The sequence below is a fragment of the Lytechinus pictus genome, chromosome 1 (genome assembly GCF_037042905.1).
Source record: "Lytechinus pictus isolate F3 Inbred chromosome 1, Lp3.0, whole genome shotgun sequence".
In the NCBI taxonomy this organism is placed as follows: Eukaryota; Metazoa; Echinodermata; class Echinoidea; order Temnopleuroida; family Toxopneustidae; genus Lytechinus; species Lytechinus pictus.
The window spans coordinates 12,123,189-12,145,980 of NC_087245.1; the positions used below are offsets into that span (position 1 = coordinate 12,123,189).

At 38.0% G+C, this 22,792-nt stretch overlaps 2 protein-coding genes across 6 annotated transcripts in view; one reads left to right on the forward strand and one right to left on the reverse strand.

Moving 5' to 3' along the window:
- The first annotated feature begins 821 nt into the window (after positions 1 to 821).
- On the forward strand, positions 822 to 13,665 carry LOC129255132 (uncharacterized). Its single transcript, XM_064096829.1, has 6 exons — positions 822 to 921; positions 6,520 to 6,729; positions 10,119 to 10,304; positions 12,303 to 12,362; positions 12,849 to 12,932; positions 13,277 to 13,665. The coding sequence occupies exons 1-6, from the start codon at positions 822 to 824 to the stop codon at positions 13,531 to 13,533; spliced, it is 897 nt and encodes a 298-aa protein (XP_063952899.1). The 3' UTR covers positions 13,534 to 13,665.
- Positions 13,666 to 14,055: 390 nt separating this feature from the next.
- LOC129255145 (sialin-like) overlaps positions 14,056 to 22,792 on the reverse strand; it is a 63,575-nt gene continuing 54,838 nt past the window's right edge. For 3 of the 5 annotated variants that reach the window (XM_054893690.2, XM_064096106.1, XM_064096115.1), the window contains 7 exons: positions 22,572 to 22,659; positions 21,968 to 22,054; positions 20,999 to 21,129; positions 20,150 to 20,305; positions 18,498 to 18,630; positions 17,352 to 17,593; positions 14,056 to 15,791 (listed from right to left, as the gene is read on the reverse strand). In XM_054893690.2, the coding sequence (XP_054749665.2) occupies positions 15,597 to 15,791; positions 17,352 to 17,593; positions 18,498 to 18,630; positions 20,150 to 20,305; positions 20,999 to 21,129; positions 21,968 to 22,054; positions 22,572 to 22,659 (1,032 nt within the window). In that variant the 3' untranslated portion in view covers positions 14,056 to 15,596. The remainder of the gene's footprint in view (positions 15,792 to 17,351; positions 17,594 to 18,497; positions 18,631 to 20,149; positions 20,306 to 20,998; positions 21,130 to 21,967; positions 22,055 to 22,571; positions 22,660 to 22,792) is intronic. The other 2 variants (XR_010292852.1, XR_010292853.1) reach the window with 2 other exon arrangements.

Below are 22,792 nucleotides of genomic sequence, written 5' to 3' on the forward strand. Positions count from 1 at the left end.
CCGGGAACGTTAAGTCGATGAAATACAATTTAATTTATATCAAAGGATGTGATGCGATTTGATGTGATAAATTCATTAAAAGTTAGAGGCAATGCTGATGCTTTGCGATATGTAAAATTCCTATATTTGATTCTGGTATTGGTAATGAATAATTCAGCCCCAAGTGCAAGCCGGGAAGCCGGCTTACTTTCGTAAACAATGAATCGCGTTCCAGTTCTCAAAAATAAATCTGACCGGAGGTTTAATAGAACAAACAACATTCGACCTCTAAAAATGTCGAATTACCATAATTCTGACCCTTAAACGTGTATTATTTTAACGTTACACAGACGGATATTATAATCTGATTTGAGGGGCAGCCGAATGGGTGGCCCAACTGAAGGGAGAAATGATGGCGGAAGGGGAAAAAAAGAAAAATGAATTAAATGAACAGTTCTTGAAAAAGCCCGACCCCTGCTTGTCCCAAGCGCCGATTTATAGAAACTATAATATGTCAGGATTTCAGTAACTTATAACAATTGTCAGTGAAACTCATTGACAATATTGGCTTAATGGGGATTTTTGTAAGACAAATATATTTTAGGGGGTATTTCATGTGATAAGAGTGATATTCGTGAAAATCCTTGTGTCTTAGTTTAAATTTGAAAATAATCACTTTTGAATCATTTTATGTATCACAATAAAAGTGGAATTTGATCACACCTGTTTCGATCGTGGAATCCAAAATTTAAAATAATTAGTATCAGAATTGAAAAGTAATTGACTGGTGTATTTTGATTAAGGGTTCTCCTTCCCAAGCACGTATCGTTCCCATGACAACCATGTCCCGTCATTTCTCTTCCCATAACGGAAAATGCTTCCGATCTAATCAGATGATCGTTTGGGAATCTCATCGCACCAAAGAATTGTCTAACAATGGAGGTGAGAATGTTTATCATTTTACTTTTATCTTGTTCTATTATAATATATACAAATATTTATGCCCATATTTGAAATTTTATTCTGCTTTATTTTATTTTAATCAACTTCATTTTGGTTCATCTGATTCTATTTGATCTAATTTTAACTGAATCAAGTCGAATCGATTATTTGTCTGTTTTCAATAAAAGTTCATAAATACCTATCTACTTTTCAACAGTTGAAAATGGAATCTTTAATAGCATAATTTTCGAGATATTAAGTCAATCCTGCTCATTAATGCAGGGGCAGATTCAGCTTTCGTCAATAAGGGGGGGGGGCAATTTTTTTTCACCCATTTACCCCAATCGACAGCTCAAAGTTGGTATTTGTATGTTTCTTTGAAGGGATAGTCCTAACAGTCACTTCTTATATACATGTAGCTTTATTCTTAAGAAAACATAAATATGTATGTAATAATCTCATAAGCCCTTTTAAAAAGTGCGAGCACGAAGAGCGTGCTAAAATCACTGGAAATGTTTCATGTATTTTGTCCTGAAAATTGAACATTCATAAGCCCTTTTAAAAAGTGCGAGAACGAAGAGCGTGCTAAAATCACTGGAAATTTTTCATGTATTTTGTCCTGAAAATTGAACATTCTGGGCAATGTTTGTGATCCTGAACAAGATGCGTATGTGAATAGATGATTACTGCGGCGAGAAGCCCGAGCAGAAATTTTTAATATTATTTTGACCTAGGACTGGGACATTCTAAGGACATTTTGTCATCATATGAAAATGAAGACTTTCTTCTTATTCCTCTTTCGTCAGGCTTACAGTATGTGCTCGAAACGTCGAGAATAACTAGCTACTATCAGAAAGATAAACCAACAGTCCTTTTCAGGACTAACCTACATGGTGTTTTCCCCAAAACGTTCCATGCAAACCTTCAAGGCTCATGAAGCCAATAGGTACTTGACAAATGAAAATAATGCGAGGGCGCAGCTCGAGCTGAAAATGTTGACATTCAGACCATAAAAAACGGACATTTTTTTCTGAGCAATAAAAAAAATTGTAAATCAAACAAAATAATGAAAGCTCGATGTCCGATCTAAAATATGTTTTGTATATTGAATTAAAAACTTGATATTTTAAGCTCCATATCAGCCTATTGAGCAAGATATATATCACATCGAACAGGCAACGCGAGTGCAAAACACGAGCAAAAATTTTATGTAGTGGCATGAAAGATTTTTTTCTAAGTCTTCCCCTCGCCTTATTTTATTCACTCGTCTTCCTCCTCTTATTTCATTCACTATAGTCTTCCTCCTCTTATTTGCCCTTCTTTCCTTCTTTCTCTCTCTTTATTTCCTCCTTTTTCTCATTTTCCTCCGCCTATGGGGGTGGGGGTGGGGGGAGGGGCCTCGGCCCCCTGGATCCGCCTATGTTAATAAAGTGGATTTTGATCAAATTATTGAATACGAGCGTACATGTGCCCGGAATATTTTCAACAAGTGTTAGTCTACCAGTACTTCAACGATTGATAGGAAATCAAGATGTAGATGTGCTTTAAAGTGGGTATTTCTTACCCTATTCTGATGTGTATATACCAATTGTAATTTTTGAACTATTCATTCTTATAATATGGAATGAAAATGTTTTATCCATTTTCTCCTCTAAGGCTATGTTCTCATCGATCCTGCTATGGATGTCGACGGCAATAGCTTCTGCACAAGGGGGGTGTGTAGGTATGTACTAGCTTCATCTTTCAGTTGATAATATCACATCGAGATAAACAATCGAATGACCTTCAGGATGCGTGCCCACGGGCGTGAATTCCGGGGGGATGGGGGGATACATCCCCCACACTTTTCGGAGGGGGGTGGCATGTACAATCGACCCCCCCCCCCCACACACACACACACACACACTTTTCCAGAAAGATTTGTTTTAATCATCAAATGGTTAATACTACTGTTATTGTGTGGATTCATCTTTATAAATGCAGTCAAAGTGCTTAAATGACCTAATTTTGCGTTCTTAAAATGCAAAATTTCTCGCGCGGTTACTCCGCTCCCACGCTCAACGTATTCTTACAAGAATTTGGCCGTGACAATCCTTATACGTTTAGATTTTTGCAAAGGTTATATCCACTGCATCATGGGACATTAGTTATGATAAGTCCATTTATGAATATGTGATTCCAATGACTTTCTCGCATTTGGATACTAACTGTAATCCAGTAGTTTACGTCACAGCAAATTCATTACAATATAACCATCATTGTGATAACCTTCAAGTGAAAGATGGTAGTATTATGCACGCAGTTAAATAGGCCTACATAATATACCCCTGTACATATAGCCCGTGATGTGATAATTACACACCATTTAAAAGAGGTTTTTGGGCAACATTCTTTCTTTAACCTACAGAAAATTGGCTCGCTCGCCATGCTCGTTCGCCACATTATCCAATAATCACACCTCATGAAAGAAGATTTTGGTCATCATGTCTTCCAGCTACTGAAAATTTGCTCGCTCGCATTTGGATATTAACTGTATTTAAGTAGTTTATAACACAGCAAGTTCATTAGTATTATAGCCAATCCTTAGAGGCCTTTAACTGAAAGATAAAAGGATTGTGTATGCGGTTATATACCCCGTATACATAGCCTTAGGTGTGGGAATGTCCCCCAATTCTTTTATTTTCAGGTCAATGTATTGCTTTCTTACAACGAGAGGGCCTTCAGTACACAAGGCATGAGTAGGCTGCATATTCAGACTTAACTCGAGTGAAGGGTTTGCCCAGCAGACTAGTACGTGCCTAAGTTATTAATCTCACTGGTTACTTCACAACTGTAGACCTGTATATGTCACTGGCGTAAATCCGTGTTGATGGGTGGGGGGGGGGGGGGGGGGTTATTTAAATATTTTGGCATTTTTTTTGCAATCATGTTTTTAGATATGCAAGGAATTGTCATTGATATGTCCATATGGCAAATACCCCTCCAATATCATTATCTTTTTTACCCCATAATGGTTTAATGGTTTTATTAGAGATTACATTCAAAATGAATTCATGAATAAATCAGCCACTTCAAGCTAACGGATATCCACACACCCTTCACGCATATTTCTCTCTCTCTCACACACACTCTCTCACTCACACACACACACTCTCTCTCTCTCTCTCTCACGCACATATGCACATGTCATCAACATTTACAAATCACTAAGTTTATTTTAATGATCGATAATTGATATGCTCGCTCGGGAAGTCGTGACAAAGGTCGTCCATGGGATACAGGAGGATGGTCCGTTTGCAGTAATGGTCGATTATTCAAAGGAGAGTCATGAACACGATATATAAAACAAAATATAACTTCCTACTTTCAGACAGCGGTGCTTTAATAATAGGTCTATCTGTACATTCTTTGGCAAAAAACAAAACACATCATGATAATCACCATGATAATACTGCTGGATAATCTCCTCGATAAAGTGTAACAATAGTAAAATAACAACAGTGAAAGAACAAAAGGACAATAAACAAAACAAGGGGATAATACTATTCCCTATTCATAATAATTATAATAATAATGATAATAACAATAATAATTATATAATGATGATAACATTAATAATAATAATAATAATAATAATAATAATAATAATAATGATAATAATAATAATAAGTAGGGCCTATGATAATAATAACAAAAATATATCAATTATTTCTTCTTGAGCTTTAGGGGATGTGAAGTTTGTCTTGCGTCTCAGGTAACTGCTTAGACCATCGTCATCTACCCTTAGCAGTTCCATAAGGTGATGAAAATTCCCATCAACTTCCGTGTGTCCTCTGAAAGCAAGACCTTGGCGGAGGAGAAACCTAAGAGCGCTGACTATCCTCAGAAGTGAATGTCTCGCTTCCTCTTGTTGTCGCTGACATTCGACACTAAGATGAGCTCCAATGGATGGCTTGTTGGATGCTTGTAGCTGTGACATGGCAAACCGATGACATTCAGAGGACTGGTGGCTCTCAAACCTTTGGGTGGCCTTTTTCCAATTACTGAAACCTGTGTCGATGAATGCAAACTCTTTCACTTTTACGAGATGAAGAAGGCAATTTCTTTCATCTTTGGAGCAGTCGAAGCATAAAACATCTGCCGTTCCTTCATCGTAATGCAGCCATGGATAAGTCTAAAACCATTTTGCTTGGAAATAGACTTTTTGGTTTTCCGTTCTTTTGGGATGTTGGTACATGCTGGATGATTTGGCTTGTCATGATGAAGATGCAAGACATTCACAATCACAGGTTTGTTGACACTTTGTTGGTCTTGCTGGTCATGTTGGTCGCTGCTAGGTTCGGAGGTTGAGGCTTCTTCTTTACTGGCAGTTGTAGACTCATTTGAGACATTTTCTGTCACATCTTCCTGTGGATTCTCTTCATCTCTTCTCCTGAAGAAAGACGATATTTAGCTCAATTTACGTCGTTTTGAACCGGACTGGGACATGATGCCAAAACTATATTCCCTATTACGAGTTGTCAAGTTTAATGAAATCAAACTAACATACATGCATTACATCAAACTCATTACAACAGCCTCGCGCGGTAAAACTGAACATACACCACGTATGATCGGAATGCGAATACGCGTGTAAACTACATTTTTTTACATTTTGTTAAGCGGTATTTTAGGAAGAATTTTCACCAATAAAACAATTATCTCTTGTGATTTTTTTTTCATTTCTTTCGTAGTGGGGGGGGGGGGATGTTTGTACAGGCCATCCCCCCTCCTCGAAAAGTGGGGGGGGGGGGGATATATCCCCCCATCCCCCCATAGGCGGCGGAAGCGGGGGGGGCGTGTCCCCCCAAAAAAATTTTAGGTGGGGGGACGAACCCCCCCTTAATTTGTTGTTGATTACCTTTTTTTTTTTTTTTTTTTTTGCTTGTCAATTTTTTTTTCTGCGTCCCCCCTAAAATTTTTGGTTGATAACCTTTTTTTTTTTTTTTTTTTTGCTTGTCAACAAAAATTTGTGGTCCCCCCTAAAAAAAATTTTCCGCCACCAATGATCCCCCCGGGATTTACGCCAGTGGTATATGTCCCCCTGAAAAATGCATTCTGCAGTTCTGGGGAGCGTTTCATGGAAGGACTTGTCGGACGTTTCATCCAACAAGTCCTGCTTAATCTGGCAGTTACAATAGGAACTATGCTTCTTAGCCAATCAAAATCAAAGAAAGTTGTGAGATCTGACAGCTTGTCAGACGAAAAGTGTTGATGAAATGCTCCTCTTGCGATCGCTTCCTCGGATTTCAGATCTACCCTAGATCACTAATCATTTTTTCAGTAACTATACAAAATAACAGAAACATGAAAATTACCATCAAATTGTGTTTTTCATACAATTTCACCCCCAAAATGAAAAAAAAAATGTCCTGCGACCCCTGCTTTAGAGATCCATAACGGTGCTTGTATATAGATACACCGTAGTGTGGGTCTTTTTTTTGGGGGGGGGGGATGGAGGTACTATAATCATGCCTCTGTGTGTATTTTATTTCTATAAAAAATCACTTTCTATTGAACGATTTCCGTTAATTGAATTTACGATATCTCTTCTAACAGATGCAGCTACTTCAGTCTGTGAAACGGTAAGCTATGCCTATGGCGAGTCTTGCTATTTCTTTATGAGCACATCTGCCAACTATAAAGAAGCAGCAGCGGAGTGTGAGAGCACTTGGAACGCACATCTTGTTTTTATAGAAAGTGAGGAGGAACAACAATTTCTGGTATCACAGATTCTTCTGTTAGACAACCAGGCTGACTTCTGGATAGGTATAGTTAAAGGCCAAGTCCACCACTGTCCACCCCAACAAAAAGTTGATTTGAATAAAACAAGAAAAATCCAACGATCATAACACTGAAAATTTCATCAAAATCAGATGTGAAATAAGAAAGTTATGATATTTTGAAGTTTTGCTTAAATCTCACAAAACAGTTTTATGCACATCCTGGTTGGTATGCAGTTGAGATGATTGATGACGTCACCCACTCACTATTTCTTTTGTATTTTACTATATGGAATATGAACTATTCTATTTTTCTCCTCATTGTCCTGGGAAACAAGGTTTTGTCCCTCCCTGAACATGAATAAGTACCATCGTTTTAAATGTTATGGCTCCGCCAAGTTGGTCCTTATTGTCACATCACTAAAAATGAAATATTGTATAATTCAAGCAATAAAAAAAACAAAAGAAATAGTGAGTGACATCTTCGACTCTCATTTGCATATCACTGAGAGTTGCATATATAACTGTTTTGTGAAAAAATAAGCGAAACTTTAAAATGTCACCACTTCCTTATTTTGCGTCTGATTTTCATGAAATTTTCAGTGTTATGCTTGTTTCATTTTTCTCTATTTATTCAAATTAACATTTTTTTTGTGGTGGACTTGACCTTTAAGAAGTATTTCGTTAATCAAATATCTACGATATTACTGATCTGCGGCTGATAATTTTCTGCCAAAGACATTTTGTTTCTTTTTATAATAAAATTATGAACAAGTGGAGTGCCTCTGGCAGTCTCACCTGCATCACGCGATTCAATATAGCAGCAGTGCTGACTTTGAAAACTACTATAAAACATTTATTCACAAAAAACACCATTCATATAATGATACAATACTATGTTCATTGACAATAAATGACATTTGACCTTGATCATGCAACCTAAGACTTGTCATTGATACTTGATTACCCCTGTATCCACATTTTATAAACTAAATCTATAAACTTTGAAAGTTATGACAACAATCTAATAATTACCTCCAAAATGGCCAAAGTTCAATGACCTTAGATGACCTTTGACTTTGGTCATGTGACCTGAAACTCACATGAGATGTTCAATGATACTTGATTACTCTATGTCCAAGTTTTATGAACTAGATCCATACACTTTCAGAGTTATGATGGTTATTCAACAAATAACCCCAACATTGCCAAAGTCCATTGACCTTTGACCTTGGTCATGTGACCTGAAACTCTCACAGGATGTTCAGTGATACGTGATTACTCTTATATCCAAGTTGTATGAACTAGACCAATAAACTTTCAAAGTTATGATGGTAATTCTACAAATACCCCCAACTTGGCCAAATTTCATTGACCTTAAATGACCTTTGACCTTGATCATGTGACATGAAACTCGCACAGGATGTGTAGTGATACTTGATTAACCTTATGTCCAAGTTTCATGAACTAGGTCCATATGTTTTCTAAGTTATGCTGTCATTTCAAAAACTTAACCTTCGGTTAAGATTTGGTGTTGACGCCGCCGCCGCCGTCGGAAAAGCCGTCCCATTCTGCTTCGCAGGTGAGACAAAAATCATCAACCCCTCGAATGGCATTCGAGAGTTTACGATATAATGACGGTACCTCCAGACGATAAACGGGGGTAATCAATGTAATTCAGTGGCAGATCGGGGGGGGGGGGATCCGGCCCGTGCCCCCTCCTTTGATAGACATAAAATATATTTGTAGTGGATATCGGGCATAGTTAAGACCCCTTTTAGGTCGTCAGCGCTTTCTGAACACCCCCTCCCTTTGGAAAATCTTGATTCTGCCCTTGAATGTTACTACAATCGGAAACTTATCCTGTGCATGAGGGAATTATGCCAACTGCCGTCTTTCTGCTTTTTTATGGCATTATTCAGGCAAAATACATGTATTGTTAATTCTGTGAATAAAACATAACGGTGCGCTATAGAAAATTACTATTGTATGTGTGAAAGATTGATAAAGGCGTTTTAACTTGGCATGCTCGTGTAAATCGTAAACTCACTGGCCCGTATTCTGAACTCGGGTTTAAATTAAACCTTGGTTTAAAGTTGTAGTTTAACTATGGAGAGCCAATTGGGGCACAAATCTCTATTAGTACATGTTCAGTCTATTAACTCTTTTGACACTCAAATAATTTGTAACTGTCTCAGAATGATATCTGAAATATTTTCTTCATTATGAAAGCAAAGGGAAACAAAATAGTAAATATAAGAAATAAACAATATAAGCAGATTTGTTTTATTTTTTTCTCCCCATAATTTTAGCACCCCATAATTTTAGCACAGAGTTGGACCATGGTCCAAGTTAAACCCGACTTCAGAATACGGGCCACTGTGGTGATCCATTATGTTGTCGTCTTGTGTGGAGCCCCGAGTCGGGGAAGAGATTAAAGATCACAGTACACACATTATCACACCTAGTCTGTATTAATCACTTCATTACTGCTAGGTTGATAATAATGTTTGCAAAGAGTGTACACACTGAAGGGGGCATTGAACACGTTCGTGTATTGATCGTTTGACAACATGCAATAAAATTATGTTGGGCAATGACATGATGTAGGTTTTTTTAAAAAACAAATATGCAATATGAACACGTCAGCAATGTTGGCGACAGATACATTTGAAGAAGAAAAAACAGGACCATGTCGAAAAAGCAGTGTATAATAAATGAACTAGGTATCCTGTATAGAGATGTTTAAATAAATTAAAAAAGGATAAATAAATAAATTGATTAATTAATTGCAAATTAGTGATTGATTGCTAATATGCTCCTTGAAACAAGAAGTTTAATCTAATTTGCTACAGCTAACGTGGAATTATCAGTTGTAAAATTGCAACAGATTATTTGCAATTGATCGCAAATATTTTCTTGCAATACCCCCTTAGTGTAAGTGTCGTGGTGTAGCGATTCTGACTCTCGCCTTACAATTAGAGGGTCGTGTGTTCGAATCCCACCACGGCCTATTGTCCTTTGGCAAGGCGTCAATCCACACGTGCCACTCTCCACCCAGGTGTTAAATGGGTCCCCGGTAGGATGCGAAAGCCTATGTAGTATGCCTAGCATGAGTCTTTGAACTCTTGTTGGAATGCTCCCCAGGGAGTGGAGAAAGTGCATACATTGTGTGTGGGCATGTCAGGATCCGATGACCGGGGTAATAATAATTGCAATGTAAAGCGCTTAGAAACAAAGTGTAATAAGCGCTATATAAATGTATCTATTATTATTATCATTAAGTGTGTTGGTTCTTTCATTAATTCATCATTGTAATCATTTTACATGTTAATATCCAATCATATTTATCGTGTATGTTTATGATATTTAATCCAATTATGCCAACTACATTGAATCCTTTTCACCATGTGGCATATACTACGTATTTCGTAGGATTAATCAAGTCCTCTCTTGGGTTGAAAACATGGAGCGATGGAAGAGAGCATCAATATATCAACTTCGAGTACAGCTCCTTCAACGAAGGGACGCCATGTTTCCGGATGAAGAGTAACAGTAATTACGTCTGGCATGATCGTCAATGCAGCTTCACATTCTCTTACATCTGCGAACAAGAAAATGGTAATTAAAACCCGGTTTCATGAAACTTGTATCAATGAAAGATTGCTGTGATATATTTGAAATCAGCCAATCAAGTGCATATTTACCCTGATGGTTTATTTCTAATACGTCTAATGGCGATTCGTCCAATTGCCAGCTCGTCTACTATCATTTGGTCTACTATCAGTTCGTCCACTATCCACATGGTCTAATTGTCAACTTTTCAACTCACCATTTCGTCTTCTAACCAATTGGTCCAATAGCTATTTAGTCCATGTACCATTTGGTCTAATTGGACTAATTGTTAATTGTGCAAAATGAATGAAAATAAAATTGATATTAGGCCAACTGGGTATGGGACGAAATGGTGATTAGATGAATCGATGATTGGATTAAATGGTTATTGGACCAAATGGTTGTTAGACGAAATGTTGATGGACGGAATGGCATTAGAATAAATAAAAGTAGACCATGTTGTGAGTGGACGAGTTGGCATTAGACGAAATGGCAATTTAGTCTGATGATGAGTAGGAGGATGGATGATAGAGGTTGTGGTGGTGCTGTGGGGACGGTGGGGGTGATAGAGGTTGTGGTGGTGCTTTGGGGAGGGTGGGGGTGATAGAGGTTGTGGTGGTGCTGTGAGGAGGGTGGGGGTGATAGAGGTTGTGGTGGTGCTGTGGGGAGGGTGGGGGTGATAGAGGTTGTGGTGGTGCTGTGGGGAGGGTGGGGTGATAGAGGTTGTGGTGGTGCTGTGGGGACGATGGGGGTGATAGAGGTTGTGGTGGTGCTGTGGGGACGATGGGGGTGATAAAGGTTGTGGTGGTGCTGTGGGGGTGATAGAGGTTGTGGTGGTGCCGTGGGGACGGTGGGGGTGATAGAGGTTGTGGTGGTGCTGTGGGGACGGTGGGGGTGATAGAGGTTGTGGTGGTGCTGTGGGGACAGTGGGGATGATAGAGGTGGTGGTAAGTTAATGGTGGCGCTGCTGCTACTGCTACTGATGATGATGAGGAGGGTGGTCAAGATGCTTGTTGTGGTGCCGTGGAGATGGTAAAGTTATGGTAAGGTGACTGATGGCACTGCTCTTATATTGCTGCTGACTATGTTGCAGGGGCGGCGGGGTCTTTCATTTTTTTTAAAGGGCACATTTCGTTTTGAAGAAAGGACATTTTTCCTACACTGTTAAAAAAACACCTTATTTTACAGGGGAAAAAAGAAGATTTTGCAGAAAGCAATAACAGAATCATTCTGTAAATTCATGAATTAGGAATTTTCTGCAATTTAACAGAACAGGTCTGTTTAAAAAGGATGTTTTATTTAAGGAAATTTATAAGGTTCCCAACAACCAAATACCAATTTCCTGTAATTTTACATGATATAATGTAAGATTACGCAATCTGGTAAGATTACATGTGTTCTCGAGACTCTGCTGCAGGAACTTTATTTTAAGGATACATTTTCTAACAGTGTACGGGGAATGGGGGGGGGGTGTCCCATTGCCACCCCCCCCCCTCCGTTCCGCCACTCCTGATATGGTGACGGTGGTGCTATTTGTGACTTTGTGGTGGTGGTGCTGTAGTGACGGTGAAGTTGATGGTGGTGACGTGGTGGTGTTGGGGGTAATTGTTTCGCTCTCTTGTGCTACCGCTAGTGGTGGTATTGGTGCGGACGATAATGATATAGTAATGGTGATGACAATAGAGGAGACTGATGTTGATCATGATAGTGGTGTGGTGGTGGTTGCGGAAGTAATGATTGTAATTCCGATGGTTATGGTAATGAAGATGGTTGTGTCCGTCATGGTACGATGCTGCAATTGCAGATGGTGGTGCATTTAAAGACAAAGATAATTCATGCCGATTGTGATGACGGTGAAGACACTGAAAACTGTCACGATAATGTCGTTGGTGACGATGAAGGCATATGTTAGGCATCATTGTGCCTTTTGTAAGGAAATAACCAGACAAAAATCAATTAAAAAATATCTAATACTATGTTTATATCGCCTCCTTCTCTCCCTAGCATGTTTAACACCAGTTGACAGTAGCTCAAATGATAGTCTCACGTCGACATTAACCAATGGTAAGTTGATCTTTTACAAGCTCAAATGCCAAATATACTAATCCTTAAAAAACGAAAGAAAACAGTTTGAAAATACACTTAAATACCATTACTAGACACCCTCATCAATTTATCTGTGATACCTCAGTAGGTTTATTCAAGATCCATTTCGTTTATTAATTTACTGATGCCATGATTTTCCACTGCCCGCTGATTTGATTTTCAAATGAAGATTACAAATGGTCTCTGTTTATATTATTCAGGGTAGGCCTCATGATCGGTTGGGGGCACACGTTAAGATAGGCATACATTTTAAGTTACATGTTAAAATAAAACAGATTGAAGACATCAAGAATGTTTGTATTATAATGTCCATAGTCAATTTTCCCCGATATCCTCCTCCGTTCACCCCACATGATTTACATTGTTTTGTTTGACAATGCTGCTAAATAGTAAAGTTTCATTTTTTCCCTTAAGTTTTGTAAATGAAAATTTTTATATACACAGAGAAGGAATCGTCCACGGAATCATCAACCGAGGACACAACTGAACCACCAATCGAAGAGGAAAGTCCAACCATAAAGAAACAAGGTCAGTGTTCAAATGTATATAATATTTATGTATCATAAAAAGCTCACTGAATGATTCACGCATTCATTATAAAGAGGGATAAAACCCAAATGCTTGCGATGTGCGAGGCCCAACAAAAAGTGGTAAGGCGACATATAAAATGCCTTTCATATAAAAAATTCTGATAGTAGATCATTGGTAAAATGTTGATGACAATGACGAAAGTGATGGTGGTGTTGCTGATTAACGATGATGATGATGATGAATTTTCATGACAAAAGGTCTAAAATAACTTTTTTGTCAATATTATATCAATAACATTATTAATTTATCGATTCATTTATCTATAATCCAAATCACTACAGCTGGAGAGTCACGGTCTTCATACGTCAGATCAATGGCAGATAACTTATCCCTACCCGATGCAACAGTTCTTTCAAGATTTCAGGTCAACTCCATAATAAGATGTGCTGGATTATGTAACGAATTATTAGAATGCACCCATTTTACACACATGATGGCATCATCCACCTGCCTACTCGGAGATGGTCGGGATCTTCAGTTGGAGGGATTAGTGCCAATGAAGGGCGCCCGTTCTTTTTCAGTGTCATCAGATTCTTAATTATTCAATGACTGCTTATTGGTCTACCCTACTAGAGAGAAAATTATGATTTGACGATAAGAGAAAAAGTATTGATAGGGCTTATATTCCTGCAAGAATTATTGTTTTATTAGCATTGGTAGTGTTTTCCCTATCTTGCATTTGTTGTAAAATCTGATGATTGCCTGAAAGGAAAAAAAAAATACGTGGGGGGGGGGGGGGCTACGACCAAGAAAAGTCGGGTTGGGAACTACATAGACTCATTGCAATCAGTTCAAATAATGACCATTGTCCTGAAAGTCGATCACTTTAGTTCCGTAAGGACGTATTTGTACATTCACGTAATCTTAATGATCCGGATTGCTTTGTATGATTTTAAAATAATGTATATTGTTTGAACTAGAATGGATCAAAATAAAGCAAATATTACGAAAAGATAATGATTGCCTCGTTAAAAATTAAATCCATCACGCCCCTAACGAGCTCATGCTGCACGACATCCATATGAAATGAATACAGATCATACGCTTTTGTAATTTCTTTAAGAAATATAACCATTTATTATAATTCATTTTATTGTTCTACAAATATAAATACTTGTATGAAAACGTATGAAAAAACACACACTGTTGAAAATGAACTATATACAAATGGTCTTTTGAGTAATACCGTGATTAGGAAGCACCTTCAATATCAAACTGATTAGGCCTATATCAATATACAAATATTATACATAATACGTAAATATTGCTTGATAAACAAATTACTCACAGGCAGCACAAAAAATGTAATTGCACAGATGTAAACATACTGTCTAGACTTCTACCCATTATCAATTTTTTTTTAGATTGTTCTTTGGGTCTGCAATGTTGCCATCATAAAAGGGCAGTCAACCAAAACCAAATACAGCCAGGGGCCGAAGCTACTTGTTCCTGGGACTGAAACAGGGGTTCCCCTTCACAGCCCGTACAGATGCAAGCTAGGGTTGTCATTCCTTGCGTTTTCCCTATGGGCCACTAGACTAAACATTTTAATTTCTGCATTATGCTCAGAAAATATTTGATGATCATAATTGTGTCGTCATCATCATCAAATATGAAGATGATGATGTTGGTTAAGATTCTCGTGTCTGTAACATTAATTTTATCCATATAAAAAAAAAAGATATCCAACCAAGGAGTATAAAGAATGTCTTACACTATTATGATAATCATTTTGTAGAATATCTTCTTTAGCTCAAGAAATCGTGAATAGATGAGTTTACATTCCCATTTTCAGGAAAATTATCTACAGTATAACGGGAGTTGCCTTTACCTAGTGTACTGCTTACATGATTTCCAAACTCCTTGTTAAGACTTGTAGGAATAAACTTTATATGCATCATTGTTCGATTAGAAATGGGGTTTGCAGTTTCCCGGATGTTTTGAAGAACAACTGGAATGACAACTGCATATTTCGAATGAAATGTTTATCTTTTTGTGTACAGAGTTTTAACTACTACCGACTGATACAAATATCCTTGCGATTTGATGTCTCATGATGTCATTCATATCCGTGCAAGCCTTGCAGGTGATTGCCCGCAACTCACCCGCAACAAAGTTTTGATCATGTTCAAAACTTTCCTGCGTGCAAAGCAGACTTGCGTGCTCTTCTGCGGGCAACTGCGTGCGAGATACTATCAATGCGGGCGACCTGCGTTTAGCAAAAAGTCACCCGCAAGGCTTGCACGGAACGATGTGACAGGGCCTTGTTCCATTTGGAAACAAAAATGTTGTAATTGCTGAGTAATGAGCAGAATTAGCGAGGCATTTTGTAGGTGGAACTAGTCTTCTTCCTAGTAAAAAAAATGATGCGTGATAATTCGTGTACGTGATTTAAAAAAAACTCGGGATCCTGTCTGGATCTCATCCTTTCACACCGTTTGGTGTACGTAAACCATGCAGAAATGATACATCTTTATCTAAGATGGGACGAAGGCAGTAAACTTTGCTTTTAAAGTCCTTGCTAGATCTGACAACTTTCCTTGAATTTTATTGGCTGAAAAGCACTGATATGCTGTCGGATAAAACGTCCGACAAGTCCTTTCATGCAATGCTCCCCTGGAATGATGTTTCTTTGGATGGTTGTCCGGAAGTTGGTTGTTCTAGAGATGAGTAAATTGTCTTGCCCTTGGCCCATTCCTGCTCCAAGCCAGAACCGAACAACTGGAAGAAGATGGCACCGAAAAGGCTAAGTCCTGCCGTTAGGTAAAAGACTGTCCTCCATCCTTCTGGATCACTCTGAAAAGAAAAATTACTCGTTTTCTAAGTTTCCATCCCTTCACAGATTTTTATCGAAATATTTCTTGTAAGGGTTTTTGTGCATTCCGCACCATGTAACCCGAGAACATCTCTTTCCTACCGATTTTCTCTCCATGCAATCATGATTAAATACCCCCATCTACTTTATTTCCCCTCTCTTAATCCCCACTTGTTCTTATGTCTTCATTATCTCACGACCCCCCCCCCCCCCACCTCATTCTCTCCTCTTCATGCACATTATCCACCAATCTCTCTCTCTCTCCTTTTCTTCTTCTTACCATTAATCTAAAGATTAAAGCATCCTGCTTTGATAAAAGATTGTTTGCGGTAGACAATCACTGTTTTATATATCTTCTGCTCAGTCTTTTGTTCATCTTCACTATACCATCTCATAAAACAGTAATTGTGTATCGCCAAAAAAAAAGTTTATCAAAGCAGAATGCTTTACATTTTAAATTAATGGTCTCACTGAAGTGCAAAGGGTTTTTCTGCCTAAAGAATATAACAGCCCCCAATTTTTTCGGGGGAGGGGGGGGGGGGGGTTAGTTCCTAGTTGTAATCCTTTAAGTTTTACTTATACGCGGTCAGACCCGCCCCCAAAAGGGAGTTATGTTTTCTTTGAAAAAATGCAAAGCCTCCCCCCCAAAAAAAAAAAATTGGACGGGATGCTTATTTTAAGAGTGTTTAAGTTCCTACTGATCATGGCCTTTAAACCTCTTAATTATTACGTTGTCAGTATTTAAAGACCTCCCTAGGCCCCAGCCTCGCCCCCCCCCCAAAAAAAACCCAACAACATAGAAATATCACAGGAGGTGATTAATACCCCGCCTTATGGCGTTAACACCGTAATGCAGTTTTGAAGACATTTAGAAACGTCTTAGAAAAAAAATAAGGGGGAAGTAATGTGATCCACAAGGAGTGTTCCTGCATTTCTGGCTACAGTATGTGGTTACCATGGCAACATAATTTATGAAAAACACACAAAAAATGTCTTGCACATTGTCACCTCAAGACCAATGTGAGTGCCAAATTTCTTGAGAATTGGTTAAAAACAGGGGGAGTAGTTCTAACTGCAAGATTTTTGCCTAATAATGTTACCATGGTAACACAATTTCCAACACATGCGAAAATGTGTTTTGCACATCTTTACCCCAAGACCAATGTGTACACACACCCAAGACCCCCTCCTCCAGCCTGTTGAAGCATCTACATTCAGATATTTTGGTGCATTGGGATTTCAGGACAAACGGAATATCTGTTCAAAAGGATCTGGGTCTAAAGAGTAAGCAAATGTAAAATTATGGAGTTTGGCACAGGCACTTGTCTAAAAAAATTATATCAGACCACTTTATATTCGTGAATTCTGGCATTTTTACCAATTTTTTCACTGTTCTTGCAGTCAGATTCTTTGGAGCATACCCCATTTCTAATTCTTATACATATTTAGACAAATGTCTGGAGAAAAAACTCAAGCTTTTGTCCATCGTGTCCACATCTGCACTATTTTTTACGCTAACAGACCAGACTAAAAACACTTACCTGGTCCTCTGTCATCAGCCCAACAATGACGGGTCCGACGAAACCCGTGCTTACAGAGAAAGCATTCCCAATGCCAAACAGTGTGCCAGCGAACCTTGGCGCCAAGTCCTGGGCGTTGACGAAGATTCCGGCAAAGGAGATACCGACTCCACCCATCGCCGTGGTCATCAAAGCGACAGAACCGAAGTGGCTACATCCAATGTGTGATGCAGCTAGGAGGGATCCCGATGATATAACGGCACCTATGTAAAACAAACCAGATTCAAGGGGAAATTTATAGGTGGATACGAGAGAGAGAAGATGGAAGGGGATGGTGTGAGAAGGTCCCCAGACCAATTTATATTTGGCAAATCAATGGATGATTCTATTAATCGATTGTGACGTGACAAAGGGCCATTCAGCAGGCTATGTGGTAGTCTAGATCTGGACGTAAGTACCGTAGTTATTTGTATGGAAACCCTACACTCACGCACACACCACTACATCAGTCCTCTCTCTTCCCATCTTCTACTACTTCTCCTAATAGTAGGAGAAGGTGAAAAGAGAGAGAGAGAGGACTGATGTAGGGTTTTCTAAACAAATTAACTACTAACGTCCAGATATATACTAGCTTTATAGTGGGAGAGATGTAGCCTACATTATATTTCATTTGCTCGCATGCGCGAAGTGGTTCAACTATTAGGCCCCATTCATACTGGATGAAGTTCTCGCTACGCTGTTAAAGTCCAGCAAAAAAAAACCACACACACACACCCTCACACAATCCGTAGGACGTTGCGTCAACTTCGCGGATAAAAAAAGTTAAATCGTGCATGCTTCGTGACTGTCCATGTCACGTCCTGCAAAGTTCAAGATGTTTTGGGTGTTGGCGCCCTTGCAGAGCCTGTCTCCAGAATGTTTCTTTATCCACTGGCCGGACTTTCATCGACACAACAGTATAAGTTTGGAATACCTAGCCAGATAACGCACTCAGAGTCTTCTTCCATTGATATGCGAAAATACTCATTACAAACTGAATCACTCTGGTGCCATAATGAGCGCCGATCCCATGCTCAAGACCAATGTTCCGTTGGATGTTTTTATTTTACGTCAAGTTATTGTTGTGTTAGAAAGGTGACACGCTAATAAGCCTGTGAAAAAAATTACCTATATTTACAACAAGTTTCCTGGTCTGGGTAACTCCAAGATATTTTCGTTTAACCAGCATATCGGATAAGGAAGAAAATACCATCATCATAACACAGTGTGCAACAAATGGAATGGGTAGTAGAAATCCGATCTGGTATAAAGGAAAGAATATGACATGGTAAAAATATGACAATCATCACGCTAATGACATTCTGTTAAGATTTCAAAAGCGAATTACCAGAGCAGCTCGTACTAGTATCTGGCTTTTTAATATCAAGATAAAGGGCATAGGTATCTTCTGTTAACTTTTTCTCATCAAAATTATGATTATATGAGAGGAGAACATCAAATGTATCATTCATGACAAACGATGCCTAGTGTGCAATTAGCATCAATGGGAGTTTGGACTAAGTCAATTAGCTCGGGAGACAGCAGTCACTGCCCTCTTTTAGGAAATACACTGACATTCTCTAATAAATAATAAGATCCGACGGTCTCTGACAGTATAAAATCAGACGATTTGAAACTATCGGTTTCAGATCAATATTCCCTTCGCTACTTAAAGGGAAATTATCTTCAATATTTTACATTACCAAGGAGAAAGAAAACGAATCATGAAAGCAACGAATATTCTTTCTCTGCGTAAAAAGTAGTTAAGTAGGTAAATAAAAAAATCCTCGCAAAAATTGCCAGACAAATCACTCTGTAAAACATACACAAGTTGGTGTGTTTTTCAGCCTGAAAGCCGATTTTTTTTTTTAAATCTACACATATTTTCGACATTCATGAGCAGGGATATTGTTATCATTATGCTATATTAAATTGAAATTAGGCTCTTATGAAATAATGTTTCTGATGATAACAGTCAAACTGCCTGCATTATAAGAATCAACATCTATTTTCAAAGATGATTGCATTTTAGAAACCCTTGCACACGTTGGAACAATTTGTTTGTAAAAAAATCCATATAACAAGAGAAATAGAAGTTTGATAACTACGAAGCTTTAAAGTGCCATTGACTTGAAAAGATTGCGAGATCTCTAAAAGTCGACATAATAGCGTTATTATGTCAACATGGCGAGATAACGTATCTAACAATGTTGATATAGAACATTTTGTGTCGACTGGCGAAATAACGTATCTAGCCATGTTGACATAAAACTTTTTGTGTCGAGTGGCGAGGTAACGCATTTCGCCATACCGTTTCTCGCCATGTAGACATAATAGCGTTATTATGTCGAACTGGCAAAATAATTCATCTCGCCATCTCTACAAGTCGACGTCACTTTCAAACTTCTGTAAAGAACCAGATGGGAGAAGGAATAAGAAAGTTATTAAGTTATGACCATTTAAAAATGGAGAACGCTATGTCATGAGAGCATCGTATTGGGTTGCCAAGATGTGTGAAGCTACACATTGCAACAAAACTTCCCCATTATTTTTGTACATATAGATCGGCTATTCTTTTCATAGGAAAATATGTAATAACGGTTGCAGAAAAGATATCCTGGATGGGGGAGTTACTTATCACCATCCTAGTCGCATTGTCATTGGAATGATCTCATGGCACATTAGTTTCTTAAATAAATAAATTTCTTAAACGTGTTTCCTTTAAGTATCAGACTTTTATTAATCTTTTTATTGATTTCCCAAAGCTAATTTCCATCTACCTCTGCGACATCCAATCCTTGAACATGTTTCATATATAGTGGAAGATCAGTGAGTAGAATGAAGACAACAAATCCTGCTATGGTTACCATAGTAACAAACCAAGCAATCGCGGGCATCGACGTCATCATAGAACAAAATGGTGTGGCCTCCTTTACCTGAAATTACGAGACAAAAAGAAAATTTATTGAAGATTAATTAATACAAATCATTAAAGAAAATCATTCGTGACTTCGTATTAGACATTATATTTGGTACCATTCGAAACCAAATGAGCAGGTACAATTATATTAACAATGTATATCCTGCTAATGTTCTCGACACGACCGTAGGATACACAATGGCTGCATCGCGTGTGTAGGCCTATACAGTAGTACTCAAAAGTTAGTGAACACGACCAGAAAATGAAAAAATTCAAGTGTATAATTTCTGCCATGTTTAAGATATCCAATTGTGAAGTCACGTTATAAATTATTACATTCAATAATTATTTCTCTGGGCTCGCCGAACATTGTAGTGGTGTTGTCTATATTCGACACTCGGCATGAAGGAGTGCATTTTGTGGTGGGGTTCACTAACTTATGGGCGCAACCGTATTTACTATTTACAAAACCATAGATACAACAAACCCTTCTTTGCCTAACATGTCATGAAAAACAGTAACAATGCGGTAGCGTTACAAACACAGATGGTGGTACAATAATGCGTTGGTTATCTTTTATGTCTCGAAGAAGTTGTCCAACACGATTGTGAAGTCCCAGTTACATAATTATATGTAGGCAAACCATACACGATTTGATTTTCAAAATTTACTAAGAATTAAGATTTATATGAAGAAAAAATAAACATACCTTGGAAACAGATCTACGAGACCGGTTATTCTCTATCTTTTTTCTTTCTTCGTCCGATATGAACGGATGGTCCCCGGGTTCTTCATATACCAACAATGCCCAGAGTAGTACCCAGACTAAACAAGAACAACCTGAGAAGATGGACATGGAAAATGATTAGTATCGAAGAACTGGTGGACATCCTGTACATTGCAGGCTTATATATGGTAAAATGCCACTGAATCCACGCATGCTTTGCCTACTCATTTCGTCTCATCCCACATCGGTCTAATCCTTGCTCGTGTAAAACTATAGCTAACCTACTATACCTATTCGGTCTGCCATTTAGCCCATTTATAAATTTTGTATAATTTCCAATTAAGTCACACCATTTCGCTTGATATCAAATAGGTCTAGCAGTCATGGCGGTCGCAGCAAAAAGAAAATGCTAGAAGTGAAGAAGTGAGCGAGCCTAAAACCAAATTTTTTAAATAACAAAGTCAAATCGGCCAAAATATGATCCCTAATAGAAATTATATAAATTTATCATTGTATAGAAAATGTTGGGGCATTATGGTTTGATATAAAAGAGGTTCATGCACACGTGGTCCAAGTAGATGGTCTAATCTTTCTCAAATCGTTTTACCATGCACCTTATAAGCCAAATTGGTCTAATCACTATCACTTGGTCTAAATAATACTCACTCAATCTAATTGTCATTCATTTAAAATGCTCAGATGGCCTTATTTCCACTTTGCACTGAAATGAAATTTCGGTTCATAAAAAGTTCAGTTAATCATTTAGACTTAACTTTCAAGTGATAAAATGAAGAAAAAGAAGAGGAAGAAAAACATAAGCGCTGACAAGAGATGTATCATCGTGGGAATATATAATAGTCTTATATCATCTAAATGCCCTCTTGCCCTCCCTCCTATCAAAATATTCTGTGGCCGCCCCTACCCTGAATGCATGTAACATTCTCTTCTTACCAAATATGTAGAAGGTAGCTTCCCAACCGACGAAGGAACAGACCATTCCTGAGAAAAACTGACCAACAGCAGATCCAAAGGAAGATCCTTCATAAATAATGAAAAATAATAATCATTATTACCGCGAGGTAAAGTAAAGTAAAACTTAACTATTTCCATTGATCAAATTCATTTCATTTCATAAGATCCATAAAAGCGACTGTATAAATTAATGAGAGCTAACAAGCCATTTTGAATGATAATATCTAGGGAAACACGAAGCTATACCCTTTCAGTAGAAAATAAAATGATAACGGAGCGTACTTTTGATTGAAAAGGTGACAAGATTAATATGGAATATACGATTGAATTATTGATAGCAAGTAATCAAAATATAATTAAATCCAAGCTGTCGTCATTCACAATTACTTGGAACATTACATTGATGACTTAAACCTGTAAGGAGCTTAATTTTCGGTTCAAAAGTGATATATATTGCACATTCAATGAGTTCAAGAAGTACTGACAAATTAATGTTTTAAGGTTTCAATGAATCCACGGTGGAAATGTATAATTTCAAAATATGTAATATTAATATATATTTAAATAAAAATGATTTTTATACCTCCCACTATTAATGACGTCATCCTTGTTTTCTCCTTCTCAGGAGCCCATTTTGTTGTCAATGTGTTCGATGATGGAAAAGTGACGGCCTTGAGAGATTGAAGAAAATGAAACTTATCTTTAAACCCCCCATTATCAGTTACATAACCTTTTCAAAACTATCTTCAAAAGAAACTCCACAGCACACGTCTCATCGAGTGCCGTTTCTGACCAATGAAGCAT